This window comes from Bombina bombina, chromosome 12, assembly GCF_027579735.1.
Source record: "Bombina bombina isolate aBomBom1 chromosome 12, aBomBom1.pri, whole genome shotgun sequence".
NCBI classification, from domain to species: Eukaryota; Metazoa; Chordata; class Amphibia; order Anura; family Bombinatoridae; genus Bombina; species Bombina bombina.
Genome location: NC_069510.1, coordinates 72,166,503 through 72,183,253, shown reverse-complemented (window position 1 = coordinate 72,183,253; position 16,751 = coordinate 72,166,503). Strand labels below are relative to the sequence as shown.

The 16,751-nt window shown below is 39.0% G+C and overlaps 1 protein-coding gene across 1 annotated transcript in view; it reads left to right on the top strand.

The window, feature by feature from the left end:
- LOC128642753 (multidrug and toxin extrusion protein 1-like) overlaps positions 1-16,751 on the top strand; it is a 433,625-nt gene that overhangs the window by 373,213 nt on the left and 43,661 nt on the right. The window contains exons 14-15 of the mRNA XM_053695544.1: positions 10,894-10,963; positions 13,695-13,827. Coding sequence (XP_053551519.1) covers positions 10,894-10,963; positions 13,695-13,827 — 203 coding nt within the window. The remainder of the gene's footprint in view (positions 1-10,893; positions 10,964-13,694; positions 13,828-16,751) is intronic.

Below are 16,751 nucleotides of genomic sequence, written 5' to 3'. Positions count from 1 at the left end.
CTTCCATCCGATTGAAGTCTTCATCCAAGCGGCATCCATCCGGAGCGAAGCGTCAGCATCCTGAAGACCTCCACCGCGGAACATCCATCCTGGCCGACGACTGAACGACGAATGACGGTTCCTTTAAATGACGTCATCCAAGATGGCGTCCCTCTAATTCCGATTGGCTGATAGGATTCTATCAGCCAATCGGAATTAAGGTAGGAATATTCTGATTGGCTGATGGAATCAGCCAATCAAAATCAAGTTCAATCCGATTGGCTGATCCAATCAGCCAATCAGATTGAGCTCGCATTCTATTGGCTGATCGGAACAATAGGGTAGGGCATTTTTTTATTTTGGGGGGCTTTGTTATTTTATTAGGGGGCTTAGAGTAGGTGTAATTAGTTTAAAATTGTTGTAATATTTTTCTTATGTTTGTAAATATTTTTTTATTTTTTGTAACTTAGTTCTTTTTTATTTTTTGTACTTTAGCTAGTTTATTTAATTGTATTTATTTGTAGCAATTGTATTTAATTAATTTATTGATAGTGTAGTGTTAGGTTAATTGTAGGTAATTGTAGGTAGTTTATTTAATTAATTTATTGATAGTCTAGTGTTAGGTTTATTTGTAACTTAGGTTAGGATTTCTTTTACAGGTAAATTTGTAATTATTTTAACTATTTTAGCTATTAAATAGTTCTTAACTATTTAATAGCTATTGTACCTGGTTAAAATAAATACAAAGTTACCTGTAAAATAAATATAAATCCTAAAATAGCTCTAATATAATTATAATTTATATTGTAGCTATATTAGGATTTATTTTACAGGTAAGTATTTAGCTTTAAATAGGAATAATTTATTTAATAAGAGTTAATTAATTTCGTTAGATTTAAATTATATTTAACTTAGGGGGGGTGTTAGTATTAGGGTTAGACTTAGCTTTAGGGGTTAATACATTTATTAGAATAGCGGCGAGATTCGGTCGGCAGATTAGGGGTTAATAATTGAAGTTAGGTGTCGGCGATGTTAGGGAGGGCAGATTAGGGGTTAATACTATTTATGATAGGGTTAGTGAGGCGGGTTAGGGGTTAATAACTTTATTATAGAAGCGCTCAGGTCCGGTTGGCAGATTAGGGGTTAATAAGTGTAGGCAGGTGGAGGCGACGTTGTGGGGGGCAGATTAGGGGTTAATAAATATAATATAGGGGTCGGCGGTGTTAGGGGCAGCAGATTAGGGGTACATAGGGATAATGTAAGTAGCGGCGGTTTACGGAGCGGCAGATTAGGGGTTAATAATAATATGCAGGGGTCAGCGATAGCGGGGGCGGCATATTAGGGGTTAATAAGTGTAAGGTTAGGGGTGTTTAGACTCGGGGTACATGTTAGAGTGTTAAGTGCAGACGTAGGAAGGGTTACCGCATAGCAAACAATGGGGCTGCGTTAGGAGCTGAACGCGGCTTTTTTGCAGGTGTTTGGTTTTTTTTCAGCTCAAACAGCCCCATTGTTTTCTATGGGGGAATCGTGCACGAGCACGTTTTTGAGGCTGGCCGCGTCCGTAAGCAACTCTGGTATCAAGAGTTGAAGCTGCGTTAAAAATGCTCTACGCTCCTTTTTTGGAGCCTAACGCAGCCTTTATGTGGACTCTCGATACCAGTTATTTTTATGGTGCGGCCAGAAAAAAGCCGGCGTTAGTTTTTCGGGTCGTTACCGACAAAACTCCAAATCTAGGCCTTAGGAATTTGTTTAGGATCTTTAAGTCCAAGATTGGTCTGAAGGTTCCCTCTTTCTTGGGAACCACAAACAGATTTGAATAGAATCCCTGCCCGTGTTCCGTCCGCGGAACTGGGTGGATCACCCCATTAGTAAGAGGTCTTGTACACAGCGTAGAAACGCCTTTTTCTTTATTTGGTTTGCTGATAACCTTGAAAGATGAAATCTCCCTTGTGGAGGAGAAGCTTTGAAGTCCAGAAGATATCCCTGAGATATGATCTCCAACGCCCAGGGATCCTGGACATCTCTTGCCCAAGCCTGGGCGAAGAGAGATAGTCTGCCCCCCACTAGATCTGTTTCCGGATAGGGGGCCCTCTCTTCATGCTGTCCAACGCCCAGGGATCCTGGACATCTCTTGCCCAAGCCTGGGGGAAGAGAGATAGTCTGCCCCCCACTAGATCCGTTTCCGGATAGGGGGCCCTCTCTTCATGCTGTCTTAGGGGCAGCAGCAGGTTTTCTGGCCTGCTTGCCCTTGTTCCAGGACTGGTTAGTTTTCCAGCCCTGTCTGTAACGAGCAACAGCTCCTTCCTGTTTTGGAGCGGAGGAAGTTGATGCTGCTCCTGCCTTGAGGTTACGAAAGGCACGAAAATTAGACTGTTTGGCCTTTGATTTGGCCCTGTCCTGAGGTAGAGCATGGCCCTTACCTCCCGTAATGTCAGCGATAATTTCTTTCAAGCCGGGCCCGAATAAGGTCTGCCCTTTGAAAGGAATATTAAGCAATTTAGATTTAGAAGTCACGTCAGCTGACCAGGATTTAAGCCATAGCGCTCTGCTCGCTCCGTCTTCATGTTCTGCAAATTGTGACGCAGTATCGGACATGGCTCTCACCTCATCAGCGCGCTCTGTCCTTAACCCAGAGCTATCATGCTTGCCTCTTAATTCTGGCAATTTAGATAATACTTCTGTCATAACAGTAGCCATGTCTTGCAAAGTGATTTGTAAGGGCCTCCCTGATGTACTTGGCGCCACAAAATCACGCACCTCCTGAGCGGGAGGCGAAGGTACTGACACGTGAGGAGAGTTAGTCGGCATAACTTCCCCCTCGTTGTCTGATGATAATTTCTTTGCATGTAAAGACTCACTTTTATTCAAAGTTACATCAATGCATTTAGTACACAACCTTCTATGGGGCTCCACATTGGCCTTCATACATAGTGAACAAACAGATTCATCTGTGTCAGACATGTTTAAACAGACTAGCAATGAGACTAGCAAGCTTGGAAAATACTTTTCAAATAAATTTACAAGCAATATAAAAAAACGCTACTGTGCCTTTAAGAAGCACAAAAAGCTGTCACAGTTGAAATAACAATGAACCAAATTAGTTATAGCAACCAAATTTTCACAGTAAATGTATTAAGTTAGCAAAGGATTGCACCCACAGTCAAACACACTGTCACAGGTCTGCTGTGACTGATTACCTCCCTCAAAATGAATTTTGAAGACCCCTGAGCTCTCTAGAGACGTCCTGGATCATGGAGGATGAAGTAGGAAGATTGTGACTGAATTTTTACTGCGCAAAAAAGCGCTAAAATAGGCCCCTCCCACTCATATTACAACAGTGGGGAAGCTCAGTTAACTGTTTCTATGCAGAAACAAAAGTTAGCCATGTGGTAAAAATCATGCCCCAATAAGTTTTATCACCAAGTACCTCACAAAAAACGATTAACATGCCAGTAAACGTTTTGAACATACATTTTAAAAGTTATGAAGTGTTATTAATAAGCCTGCTACCACTCGCTTTTACTGCAGTTAAGGCTCACACATTACTTCAGTATTAACAGTATTTTCTGAGTCAAATTCCATTCCCTAGAAAAAAACTTCAGTGTACACACACTCCTCAGCCTAATACCAGTCGCTACCACTGCATTTAAGGCTGAACTTACATTACATTGGTATCAGCAGTAATTTCTCAGTCAATTCCATTGCTTAGAAAAATAATTTACTGCACATACCTCGTTTGCAGGGGGGCCCTGCATGCTATTCCCCTTTTCTGAAGTTACCTCACTCCTCAGAATGTGCGAGAACAGCCAGTGGATCTTAGTTACGTCTGCTAAGATCATAGAAAACGCAGGCAGATTCTTCTTCTAATGCTGCCTGAGAAACAAACAGCACACTCCGGTGCCATTTAAAATAACAAACTTTTGATTGAAGAAATAAACTAAGTTTAAAAACACCACAGACCTCTCACAACGACCTATCTTTAGTTAGCTTGCAAGAGAATGACTGGATATGACATGTGAGGGGAGGAGCTATATAGCAGCTCTGCTCGGGTGATCCTCTTGCAACTTCCTGTTGGGGAAGAGATATAATCCCATAAGTAATGGATGACCCGTGGACTGACTATACTTAACAAGAGAAATAAACACATATACAATATACACATATATAGACATGCACACAATACATTGGATCCTCTCCGCAGTCAAACACATTGCCATATATCATATCTCTTTCAACCCTTTTAAAACATTTATATTAATAATTTTGATATATTTTTATTTAGAAAAAGTGTATTTATGCGTGTAGTACTTAATTTTAATATATCTATTATGTGTTTTGTGCAACTTTTTGTTAACCATTACAGTTATCTTCAGGTTTCAAGTCAAGTTAAATATTATAGTGCAATTTCAGCTTGCACTCAAACAACTTTTAATACCAGCGCATGTTAGTGCGGTCGTGATATCCACTGAAAGCAATGATTGCGCTCGAGTGAAGTCGGAGTTGCTAACCCTTCTATGGTTAACGCAATTTACAATGGACTTGTGACATCAAAGTTGCACGCTAATGGTAGCACGGTCCAGCAATATTGTTTTGCGCTTAACCAGGCTTGGCATTTGTGAGTTACGCATTTTGTAGGTACTTCCTGTTTTGTAAGGCCAAGCCCACTGGCCAGTTTTCCGTTTTGCTGGGAGAACCATAACAATTTACAAATTTATTACACTTAGATTGGCTCCTTTTGCTTTTTTCTTTTTTTCTGCTTTTTTGTGTGCTTATATCTTGATCAAAGGAAACATTAAAACAAGTAATGAAGAATCTCCATGGTTGAAAGTATTTCAGAGCTGTTAAGACATGTAAAAGCTGACACTCTTTAGAATAAAAATCTACTTTAAAATGTTCAAACTTTAAATACATTATTAGGGCAAAATTAATCATGTTCATTATTCTGAGCCAATTATTCACAGAAAAAATAAATATATATATATATATATATATATATATATATATATATATATATATATATATATCAGTCTCTTTAAAATGACAGTAAAGTCAAAATCATACTTTCATAATGTAGATATTTTAAACAACTTTCCAATTTACATCTTTTATCTAATTTGATTTGTTATCTTGGTATCTTTTGAAGAAAAACATACCTAGGTAGGTTCTGGAGCACAAATGTACTACTTTTGTCATTAGCTCACCCAATGTGTTCAGCTAGCTCCCGGTGGTGCTCTGCTGCTCCTTCAACAAAGGATGCCAAGAGAATGGAGCAAATCTGATAATAGATGTTGTAACAGTATAACCCTGATATCTAGGGTTAATACCAGATGAAAGATGCCCTTAATACAGGAATAGCAACACACAAACCCAGTTAATACACTGAACAGGGAAAATACACAAAATCCTTCTCTCCTGTAACAGGCAAAAGAATAATTCAAAGTAGCACTTCCCCCCAAATACGAGACCAAGCTCCGTCTTGAGGGTAAAACAGGAATCAGCCAGAGCTGTGGGTTTATTGTTCTTATATACACATTCTTACACATTAATACCACCCACAGGGTTTTGTAAAACAACCAATAAACACATACAATACTCTCAGACACTCCCACACAAAATCCTCCCCTCTGCCTGTGATACAATTACCTTACACAATGGTTGATGCAATTACCTTACACAATGGTTGATACAATTACCTTACACAATGGTTGATGCAATTACCTTACACAATGGTTGATACAATTACCTTACACAATGGTTGATACAATTACCTTACACAATGGTTGATGTAATTATCACAGACAGAGAAATACAGTTCAATTGCCATGGAGCCAAAGTCTTTCGTTATAAAAATGGGCTACATGGCATAGCTATCTGGGGTATCACTGTTCAAATAGGGCAAGTACTGAATGACCCGGCTTTCATATCTTTGCAGGGGAAAAGTAAGCATTTCAACATGGGGCCATAGTCTAAAGGCAGCAGGCCGGCAACCAGGCTCCTCCAATGCACAGTGGCGAGATTGGTCTCGTCACAGATGTATATTGGAAAATTCAAACCTCCTTAGGCTTTTCCTCTAATAGTAATTCCAATAAAGAAGTATGAGTTTATAAATTATACAATAGCTGGAGGAAATGGTGCTTGTGCACAAATATAAATATAAACACAAAGGAAGAATGATATGAAGGGTATCAGACTTCCCAAAGTATGCACTTGCAGCACTCTGGGCCTTAACTAAGGAACGAAATTCCCCAACAGGATATTAAAATATAACCTTTATTAATTATAAAGTTAAAAAAACAAATTTGTTTGGTTAATACACACACAATTAAAATACACTCCAGTACCGAAATCAGTGTAGTAAATTACGAATTAGATCACTAGGTATAATAATTCGGCCTCTATAAATTCACCGTTATTAGTGATCTAGATAATCAAATAGGTTAACTAGGTAGTGATTACCAAAATTATTATAACCTTTAATGTAGAGCAGGTATATGAATTCCCATCTGGGTAGTCTAATGTCAGCTCTAATATAGTTCAACTATCACCATTAAGTAAAGGATTGAATAGATACTATAAATGTTATAAGTGTTTCACATTGGTAATAATGATCAGAGAATGTAGGTAACAATGAATTAAATATTCTCAAAAAAACCAAGTCTGCCACAACCTGGACTATAGATTTAGCCAATTTCCTTATATGAATAGCAATGTGTGCGTAGCTAGTGCTAATTTGCTCAAAAAGTTGGACGAATATCCGTTAATCATAAGTTGAGCACGTTTGTATTCATAAATTGTACCAGCAGCATACTGTAGTCTGACATTACTAAGATTGTGTAATGAATGTTACTTGATTCTCAGGTAGAACATGTGCTGAAGACTTGACATAAGTTCATAGATCTGTTATATATTAGGCGCATATTCATTAAGGTTAAGATAGTATCTTTATTAGGATAGACTCGGTCCGGTACAGCCCAGACCACAGATATAACCAATTCTACTGTGTTGAAATTATTGAGTGATTTTACTTCTATCCGTTAGTCATACGGATTATCAAGCATGCAGTCATTGAAAAATTATGTTAGTAATACGGTTTGGTCTGGCACTGCTCAGATTCAGTAATTAATGTTACTGAGTTTAGCAAATACAGCAAATGCTGCAATTATAAAATGATATGGCTCATATTCATTGGTCTTTATATTCGTAGGCACAAACTCCTTCAGAAACTAGGTTAGCGATTAAGTTCGGTCTGGCACAACCCAGATTGTATAAATGATTGGTATCATTAAGTTTATAGTTTAGTAACAACAGCGTAACACACATTCATGCGAGGAACTAGATTAGTGGTTAAATAAAGTCTGGCACATAGATAATTATCATTAGGTTCGTAGTATGGTCTAAATAAACTTGAAAGTGAGTATAATGGCTCAGGTTTGGTGCCGTATAGCACAGCGGATGCTGCAATTATGAACTGAAATAACTCACATACATTCGTCTTAGTATTCGTTTTAGCACATACTCATTCAGAGACTCAGTTAACAATTCAGTTAAGTCTGGCATAACCCAGATTGAGTAAATAATTCAATGATTAATATCATTCGGTTTGCAGATAAATAGCAATAGCGTTGCCCACATTCATTCAAAAAACTGAAATTGCGATTACATAAGATCTGGCACAACCCAGGCTATATAGATAATTATTATCATTCGGTTTGTAATATGGCCGCAACAAAGTTACAAATGAATATGAGAGCTCAGATTTTGGTGCCATATAGCACAGCGAATGCTGCAATTATAAAATAATATAACTCACATTCATTGGTCTATATGTTCGTTTAATACACACTCATTCATAAACTAAATTTGTAATTTAAGTTAAGTCTGGCACAACCCAGATTCTATAAAAGATTAATATCCTTCAGTTTACAGTTTATTAGCAACGGCGTTCCACACATTCATTCAGAAAACTAGATTAGCGGTTAAATAAAGTCTGGCACAACCCAGGCTATATTAGTAATTGTTATCATTCAGTTTGTAGTCATTCATTCAGAAAACTAGATTAGCGATTAAATAAAGTCTGGCACAACCCAGGCTATATGAATAATTGTTATCATTCAGTTTGTAATCGGTACGCAACAAAGTTGCAAGTAAGTGTGATAGCTCAAATTTTGGCGCCGTTTAGACAGTCCCTATTCAGTACATAAGACCCAGATAGGAAAAGTAAAAAGCTCTGTTATTGCGTTAACCCTACACAACACATGATTTAACGGTACTAGGCTTATTAAAATGACACAAAAAGATAGAGTGTGAACAAGTTTAGCACTCTCCCCTGATGCTTTCGCCCGATAGGGCTTTATCAAAGTATATTGGAAAATTGTATATCTGAATGATGAAAGAAAAAATTTGGGTTTTATGTCCCTTTAAATAAATGACTTTTAGGTGTCAGCCCCGCTCCTGGGAATCACTGATCACCTGCAATATTTTACAACACATATTGTCTGCTTCTGTTACAGGGAGATAATCAGCCTGGTCAGCTATGTGCTTGTGCACAAATATAAATATAAACACAAAGGAAGAATGATATGAAGGGTATCAGACTTCCCAAAGTATGCACTTGCAGCACTCTGGGCCTTAACTAAGGAACGAAATTCCCCAACAGGATATTAAAATATAACCTTTATTAATTATAAAGTTAAAAAAACAAATTTGTTTGGTTAATACACACACAATTAAAATACACTCCAGTACCGAAATCAGTGTAGTAAATTACGAATTAGATCACTAGGTATAATAATTCGGCCTCTATAAATTCACCGTTATTAGTGATCTAGATAATCAAATAGGTTAACTAGGTAGTGATTACCAAAATTATTATAACCTTTAATGTAGAGCAGGTATATGAATTCCCATCTGGGTAGTCTAATGTCAGCTCTAATATAGTTCAACTATCACCATTAAGTAAAGGATTGAATAGATACTATAAATGTTATAAGTGTTTCACATTGGTAATAATGATCAGAGAATGTAGGTAACAATGAATTAAATATTCTCAAAAAAACCAAGTCTGCCACAACCTGGACTATAGATTTAGCCAATTTCCTTATATGAATAGCAATGTGTGCGTAGCTAGTGCTAATTTGCTCAAAAAGTTGGACGAATATCCGTTAATCATAAGTTGAGCACGTTTGTATTCATAAATTGTACCAGCAGCATACTGTAGTCTGACATTACTAAGATTGTGTAATGAATGTTACTTGATTCTCAGGTAGAACATGTGCTGAAGACTTGACATAAGTTCATAGATCTGTTATATATTAGGCGCATATTCATTAAGGTTAAGATAGTATCTTTATTAGGATAGACTCGGTCCGGTACAGCCCAGACCACAGATATAACCAATTCTACTGTGTTGAAATTATTGAGTGATTTTACTTCTATCCGTTAGTCATACGGATTATCAAGCATGCAGTCATTGAAAAATTATGTTAGTAATACGGTTCGGTCTGGCACTGCTCAGATTCAGTAATTAATGTTACTGAGTTTAGCAAATACAGCAAATGCTGCAATTATAAAATGATATGGCTCATATTCATTGGTCTTTATATTCGTAGGCACAAACTCCTTCAGAAACTAGGTTAGCGATTAAGTTCGGTCTGGCACAACCCAGATTGTATAAATGATTGGTATCATTAAGTTTATAGTTTAGTAACAACAGCGTAACACACATTCATGCGAGGAACTAGATTAGTGGTTAAATAAAGTCTGGCACATAGATAATTATCATTAGGTTCGTAGTATGGTCTAAATAAACTTGAAAGTGAGTATAATGGCTCAGGTTTGGTGCCGTATAGCACAGCGGATGCTGCAATTATGAACTGAAATAACTCACATACATTCGTCTTAGTATTCGTTTTAGCACATACTCATTCAGAGACTCAGTTAACAATTCAGTTAAGTCTGGCATAACCCAGATTGAGTAAATAATTCAATGATTAATATCATTCGGTTTGCAGATAAATAGCAATAGCGTTGCCCACATTCATTCAAAAAACTGAATTTGCGATTACATAAGATCTGGCACAACCCAGGCTATATAGATAATTATTATCATTCGGTTTGTAATATGGCCGCAACAAAGTTACAAATGAATATGAGAGCTCAGATTTTGGTGCCATATAGCACAGCGAATGCTGCAATTATAAAATAATATAACTCACATTCATTGGTCTATATGTTCGTTTAATACACACTCATTCATAAACTAAATTTGTAATTTAAGTTAAGTCTGGCACAACCCAGATTCTATAAAAGATTAATATCCTTCAGTTTACAGTTTATTAGCAACGGCGTTCCACACATTCATTCAGAAAACTAGATTAGCGGTTAAATAAAGTCTGGCACAACCCAGGCTATATTAGTAATTGTTATCATTCAGTTTGTAGTCATTCATTCAGAAAACTAGATTAGCGATTAAATAAAGTCTGGCACAACCCAGGCTATATAAATAATTGTTATCATTCAGTTTGTAATCAGTACGCAACAAAGTTGCAAGTAAGTGTGATAGCTCAAATTTTGGCGCCGTTTAGACAGTCCCTATTCAGTACATAAGACCCAGATAGGAAAAGTAAAAAGCTCTGTTATTGCGTTAACCCTACACAACACATGATTTAACGGTACTAGGCTTATTAAAATGACACAAAAAGATAGAGTGTGAACAAGTTTAGCACTCTCCCCTGATGCTTTCGCCCGATAGGGCTTTATCAAAGTATATTGGAAAATTGTATATCTGAATGATGAAAGAAAAAATTTGGGTTTTATGTCCCTTTAAATAAATGACTTTTAGGTGTCAGCCCCGCTCCTGGGAATCACTGATCACCTGCAATATTTTACAACACATATTGTCTGCTTCTGTTACAGGGAGATAATCAGCCTGGTCAGCTATGTGCTCCCTGTGTACGCGGCATGTCACCTGTTCGATGGATGTGTGGTAAGTCATATCTGTTTTTGTGATTTCTTATGTAATGATATCTTGGGCTAAAGAGATCACCCAAAATATGCACATATACTCCTAAAGTTGTGCCTTTATCTCACTGTGCCCATGTCAAGAGAAAGGGTGCAGAGTCTGAGCAATGTAAGCGCAGTCTGATTGGCCCAGGGCAGCCTGGTTGTTTCAGGTGAATGGTTTATCTAGTTATGGAAAGTTTGTGGGTGGAGTTTGGGAATTCTTGGTCAAGCTTCTGGTTTACCTATATACAGTACAATCTGGGATGTAAATACAAGAAAGTATGAAAGCTGGTTTTACCTTTAATTTCTGGACTATCCTGCAAATTCAGTGATGATTTGAAGGGGTATAATGGCACTTGCTAGCAAATCGACTGTACCCAGGGTCTACAGTTGGTGGCAAACTGTGAAGATAGATAGTAGATCAAATCTATAGTATATCTGCGCAAGTGGGAGATAAGCAATCCTCTGAAATATAGTACCTCCCTCGGTGGGCACTACTACACAAGTCAAACAAAACAAACAGCAATACAGAGGATGCACCTAAAACAGGCAATATCTCGCTATGGGTACCCAATAATGTAATAGGAAATACACTATAGAAATGGACTTATAATGTACTTATAAATGAAGATAATTTTGGAAATAAAATCATAAGTATAAGAGCTTAAAAAAGCAAATGGAAGTTAAAAAATTGAATGGTACAATCATATACATAGAATGGGGAAAAAGAGCTACAACTTGAAATGGTTTTATCGTTAAAAAGCTCTGATATTTAACTATTGGTTGGCCAACCATAAGATACTAATCATATAGAAAAATACAAATCAAATAAAAAACTTAATCACATTAGCAATAAAATCACATATAAAATCAGGTGACTGGTGGGTTCTGGTAAACACCAGAAGAGAAACAGCAGTTCCTCCCCTTTAGGGTGAAAGACAGCAATTTGTAATCCAAATCCTTGTGGATATAAAAGTGGTCTTCTAACTAAAGTACCGCTCAGTGTATGAGGTACTTTTGTATGTGCACAGTACCTTAAAGAGACACTAAACCCAAATTTTTTTTTTAATGGTTCAGATAGAGCATGCAATTTTTTACTCCTATTATCAATTTTTCTACATTCTCTTGCTATATTTATTTAAAAAGCAGGAATGTGATGCATAGGATCCGGCCGATTTTTGGTTGAGAACCTGGGTTATGCTTGCTTATTGGTGGGTAAATGTAAGCCTCCAATAAGCAAGCGCTATCCATGGTGCTGAACCTAAAATGGGCTGGCTGCTAAGATTTACATTCCTGCTTTTAAATTAAAGATAGCAAGAGAACAAAGAAAAATTTATAATAGGAGTAAATTAGAAAGTTGCTTAAAATTACATGCTCTATCTGAATCACGAAAAATGGAAGCTTGTAATCAATACAATGTAGATCCGGTTTCCTTTCCCTTAGCCTATAGAGAAAGCTGGTCGATTATCAAGCCGTTCCAACACTTGTTCACTGCTGCTGATAGATTTTGAGCACCGCTGACTCTCCGGTGTCACTGTAAGGGTCAAAAACAATACAACTCAGGGTTTCCGCAACGCGTTTCGGCTGTCCGATGCAGCCTTTGTCAACTGCTTGACAAAGGCTGCATCGGACAGCCGAAACGCGTTGCGGAAACCCTGAGTTGTAATGTATTTGACCCTTACAGTGAGCCGTAGAGCAAGTCAAGTGACACGGGAAAGTCTGCGGTGCTTAAAATCTATCAGCAGCAGTGAACAAGTGTCGGAACGGCTTCATAATCGACCAATTTTCTATATAGGGTAAGTGAACATACATTGTATAGATTACAACAAGCTACCATTTGCCCTCTACTGAAACGGATCAGGATTCTTAAGGTACTGTGCACATACAAAAGTACCTCATACACTGAGTGGTTAGAAGACCACTTTTATATCCACCTGCCAATGTGATTACGTTTTTTTTATCTTATGGTTGGCCAACCAATATTTAGACATCAGAGATTCTTAAAGATAAGGGCATTTCATGTTGTAGCTCTTTTTCACCATTCTATGTAGATGATTGTATCATTAAATTTTTGAACTTCCAGTTGCTCTTTTACTATTTTATTTTTGTTTTTATTTCCAAAACTATCTTCATTTATAAGTACATTATAAGTCCATTTCTATAGTGTATTTCCTATTACATTATTGGGTACCCATAGCGAGATATTGACTGCTTTAGACACATCGGCCTCTAGTTATGAAAGTCTGGCGGACCTGATCCGCCAGTGCGGATCAGGTCCGCCAGACTTCGCTGAATACGGCGAGAAATACGCTCGCCATATTCATCATTGCACCAGCAGCTCACAAGAGCTGCTGGTGCAACGCCGCCCCCTGCAGACTCAAGGCCAATAGGCCGCCAGCAGGGGGGTGTCAATCAACCCGATTGTACTCGATCGGGTTGTATTGTTGCAATGTCTGTCCGCCTGCTCAGAGCAGGCGGACAGGTTATGGAGCAGCGGTCTTTGTGACCGCTGCTTCATAACTGCTGTTTCTGGCGAGTCTAATGACTCGCCAGAAACACGGGGCATCAAGCTCCATACGGAGCTTGATACATATGCCCCATCCTCTGTACTGCTATTTGTTTTGGCAAACTGAAGATAACATTATTTTACTAAGTTAACCCCTTAAACCCTGTGTGAGTGGCATTTGCCTTATTTCTCTTTATGTTTCTTGCAGATTATGTGTGGGGGCATTTTTCGGGGAACTGGAAAGCAGAAGATTGGAGCCATTTTCAACTTGGTTGGTTACTATGTGATAGGCCTTCCTGTGGGAATCACACTAATGTTTGTAGCCAATATTGGAATAATGGGTAAGAAAACATCTTACAGATGATCTCTTTCTATCCCTCTTCCATTTACATACATATATCCAGTTTATTGAGTTCAAGCTTAACCATAAGACAACCTACATACTCAATAACTATTTGCAGGGATCGACAAACACAAACATAACTATTTGCAGGGATCGAGCAACACAAGCGGACAGCTCCACCTACTGGCTATTTTAATTAATGCAATGCTTCTGAATGCTTTTCATTAGCAGTCACATGACTGAAAAAAAAAAAAACAGAATTTATGCTTACCTGATAAATTACTTTCTCCAACGGTGTGTCCGGTCCACGGCGTCATCCATTACTTGTGGGAATATTCTCTTCCCCAACAGGAAATGGCAAAGAGCACAGCAAAAACTGTCCATATAGCCCCTCCTCAGGCGCCGCCCCCCAGTCATTCGACCGACGGTTAGGAGAAAAAAAGGAGAAACTATAGGGTGCCGTGGTGACTGTAGTGTATAAAGAAAGAAATTTTTCAAACCTGATTAAAAAACCAGGGAGGGCCGTGGACCGGACACACCGTTGGAGAAAGTAATTTATCAGGTAAGCATAAATTCTGTTTTCTCCAACATTGGTGTGTCCGGTCCACGGCGTCATCCATTACTTGTGGGAACCAATACCAAAGCTTTAGGACACGGATGAAGGGAGGGAGCAAATCAGGTTACCTAAACAGAAGGCACCATGGCTTGCAAAACCTTTCTCCCAAAAATAGCCTCCGAAGAAGCATAAGTATCAAATTTGTAGAATTTGGCAAAAGTGTGCAGAGAAGACCAAGTCGCTGCCTTACATATCTGATCAACAGAAGCCTCGTTCTTGAAGGCCCATGTGGAAGCCACAGCCCTAGTAGAGTGAGCTGTGATTCGTTCAGGAGGCTGCCGTCCGGCAGTCTCATAAGCCAATCGGATAGTGCTTTTCAGCCAGAAAGAAAGTGAGGTAGCAGTAGCTTTTTGTCCTCTCCTCTTACCAGAGTAAACGACAAACAAAGATGAGGTTTGTCTAAAATCCTTTGTTGCTTCTAAATAGAACTTTAAAGCACGAACTACATCTAAATTGTGTAACAAACGTTCCTTCTTTGAAACTGGATTCGGACCCAGAGAAGGAACAACTATTTCCTGGTTAATATTGTTGTTGGAAACAACTTTTGGAAGAAAACCAGGCTTAGTACGCAAAACGACCTTATCTGAATGGAACACCAGATAGGGTGGATCACACTGCAAAGCAGATAATTCAGAAACTCTTCTAGCAGAAGAAATAGCAACCAAAAACAGAACTTTCCAAGATAGTAACTTGATATCTATGGAGTGTAAAGGTTCAAACGGAACCCCTTGAAGAACTGAAAGAACTAAATTTAGACTCCAAGGAGGAGTCATGGGTCTGTAAACAGGCTTGATTCTGACCAAAGCCTGTACAAAAACTTGTACATCTGGCACAGCTGGCAGTCGTTTGTGTAACAAGACAGATAAAGCAGAAATCTGTCCTTTTAGAGAACTCGCTGACAACCCTTTATCCAAACCTTCTTGGAGAAAGGAGAGGATCTTAGGAATTTTAATCTTACTCCAGGAGAATCCCTTGGATTCACACCAACAGATATATTTTTTCCATATTTTATGGTAAATCTTTCTAGTCACAGGTTTTCTGGCTTGAACCAGAGTATCTATCACTGAATTTGAAAACCCACGCTTAGATAAAATCAAGCGTTCAATTTCCAAGCAGTCAGCTGCAGAGAGACTAGATTTGGATGTTCGAATGGACCTTGTACTAGAAGATCCTGTCTCAAAGGTAGCTTCCATGGTGGAGCCGATGACATATTCACCAGGTCTGCATACCAAGTCCTGCGCGGCCACGCAGAAGCTATCAGAATCACCGAAGCCTTCTCCTGTTTGATCCTGGCTACGAGCCTGGGAAGGAGAGGGAACGGTGGAAACACATAAGCTAGGTTGAACGACCAAGGCGCCACTAATGCATCCACTAGAGTCGCCTTGGGATCCCTGGATCTGGACCCGTAGCAAGGAACCTTGAAGTTCTGACGAGACGCCATCAGATCCATGTCTGGAATGCCCCATAATTGAGTTAACTGGGCAAAAACCTCCGGGTGGAGTTCCCACTCCCCCGGATGGAAAGTCTGACGACTCAGATAATCCGCCTCCCAGTTGTCTACTCCTGGGATGTGAATTGCAGATAGATGGCAGGAGTGATCCTCCGCCCATTTGATGATCTTGGATACCTCTCTCATCGCCAAGGAACTCTTTGTTCCTCCCTGATGGTTGATGTAAGCTACAGTCGTCATGTTGTCTGACTGGAATCTTATGAATCCGGCCTTCGCTAGTTGAGGCCAAGCCCGGAGAGCATTGAATATCACTCTCAGTTCCAGTATGTTTATCAGGAGAAGAGACTCTTCCCGAGACCATATACCCTGAGCTTTCAGGGAATCCCAGACCGCGCCCCAGCCTAATAGACTGGCGTCGGTCAATGACAATGACCCACTCTGGTCTGCGGAAACTCATTCCCTGAGACAGGTGATCCTGGGTCAACCACCAACGGAGTGAGTCTCTGGTCCTCTGGTCTACTTGAATCTTTGGAGACAAGTCTGCATAGTCCCCATTCCACTGATTGAGCATGCACAGTTGTAATGGTCTTAGATGAATTCGAGCAAAAGGAACTATGTCCATTGCTGCAACCATCAATCCTACTACTTCCATGCACTGAGCTATGGAAGGCTGCAGAATAGAGTGAAGAACTTGACAAGCGTTTAGAAGCTTTGACTTTCTGACTTCTGTCAGGAAGATCTTCATTTCTAAAGAATCTATTATTGTTCCCAAAAAGGGAACTCTTGTTGACGGAGACAGGGAACTCTTTTCTACGTTCACCTTCACCCCGAGAGATCGAGAAAGGCTAGAACAATA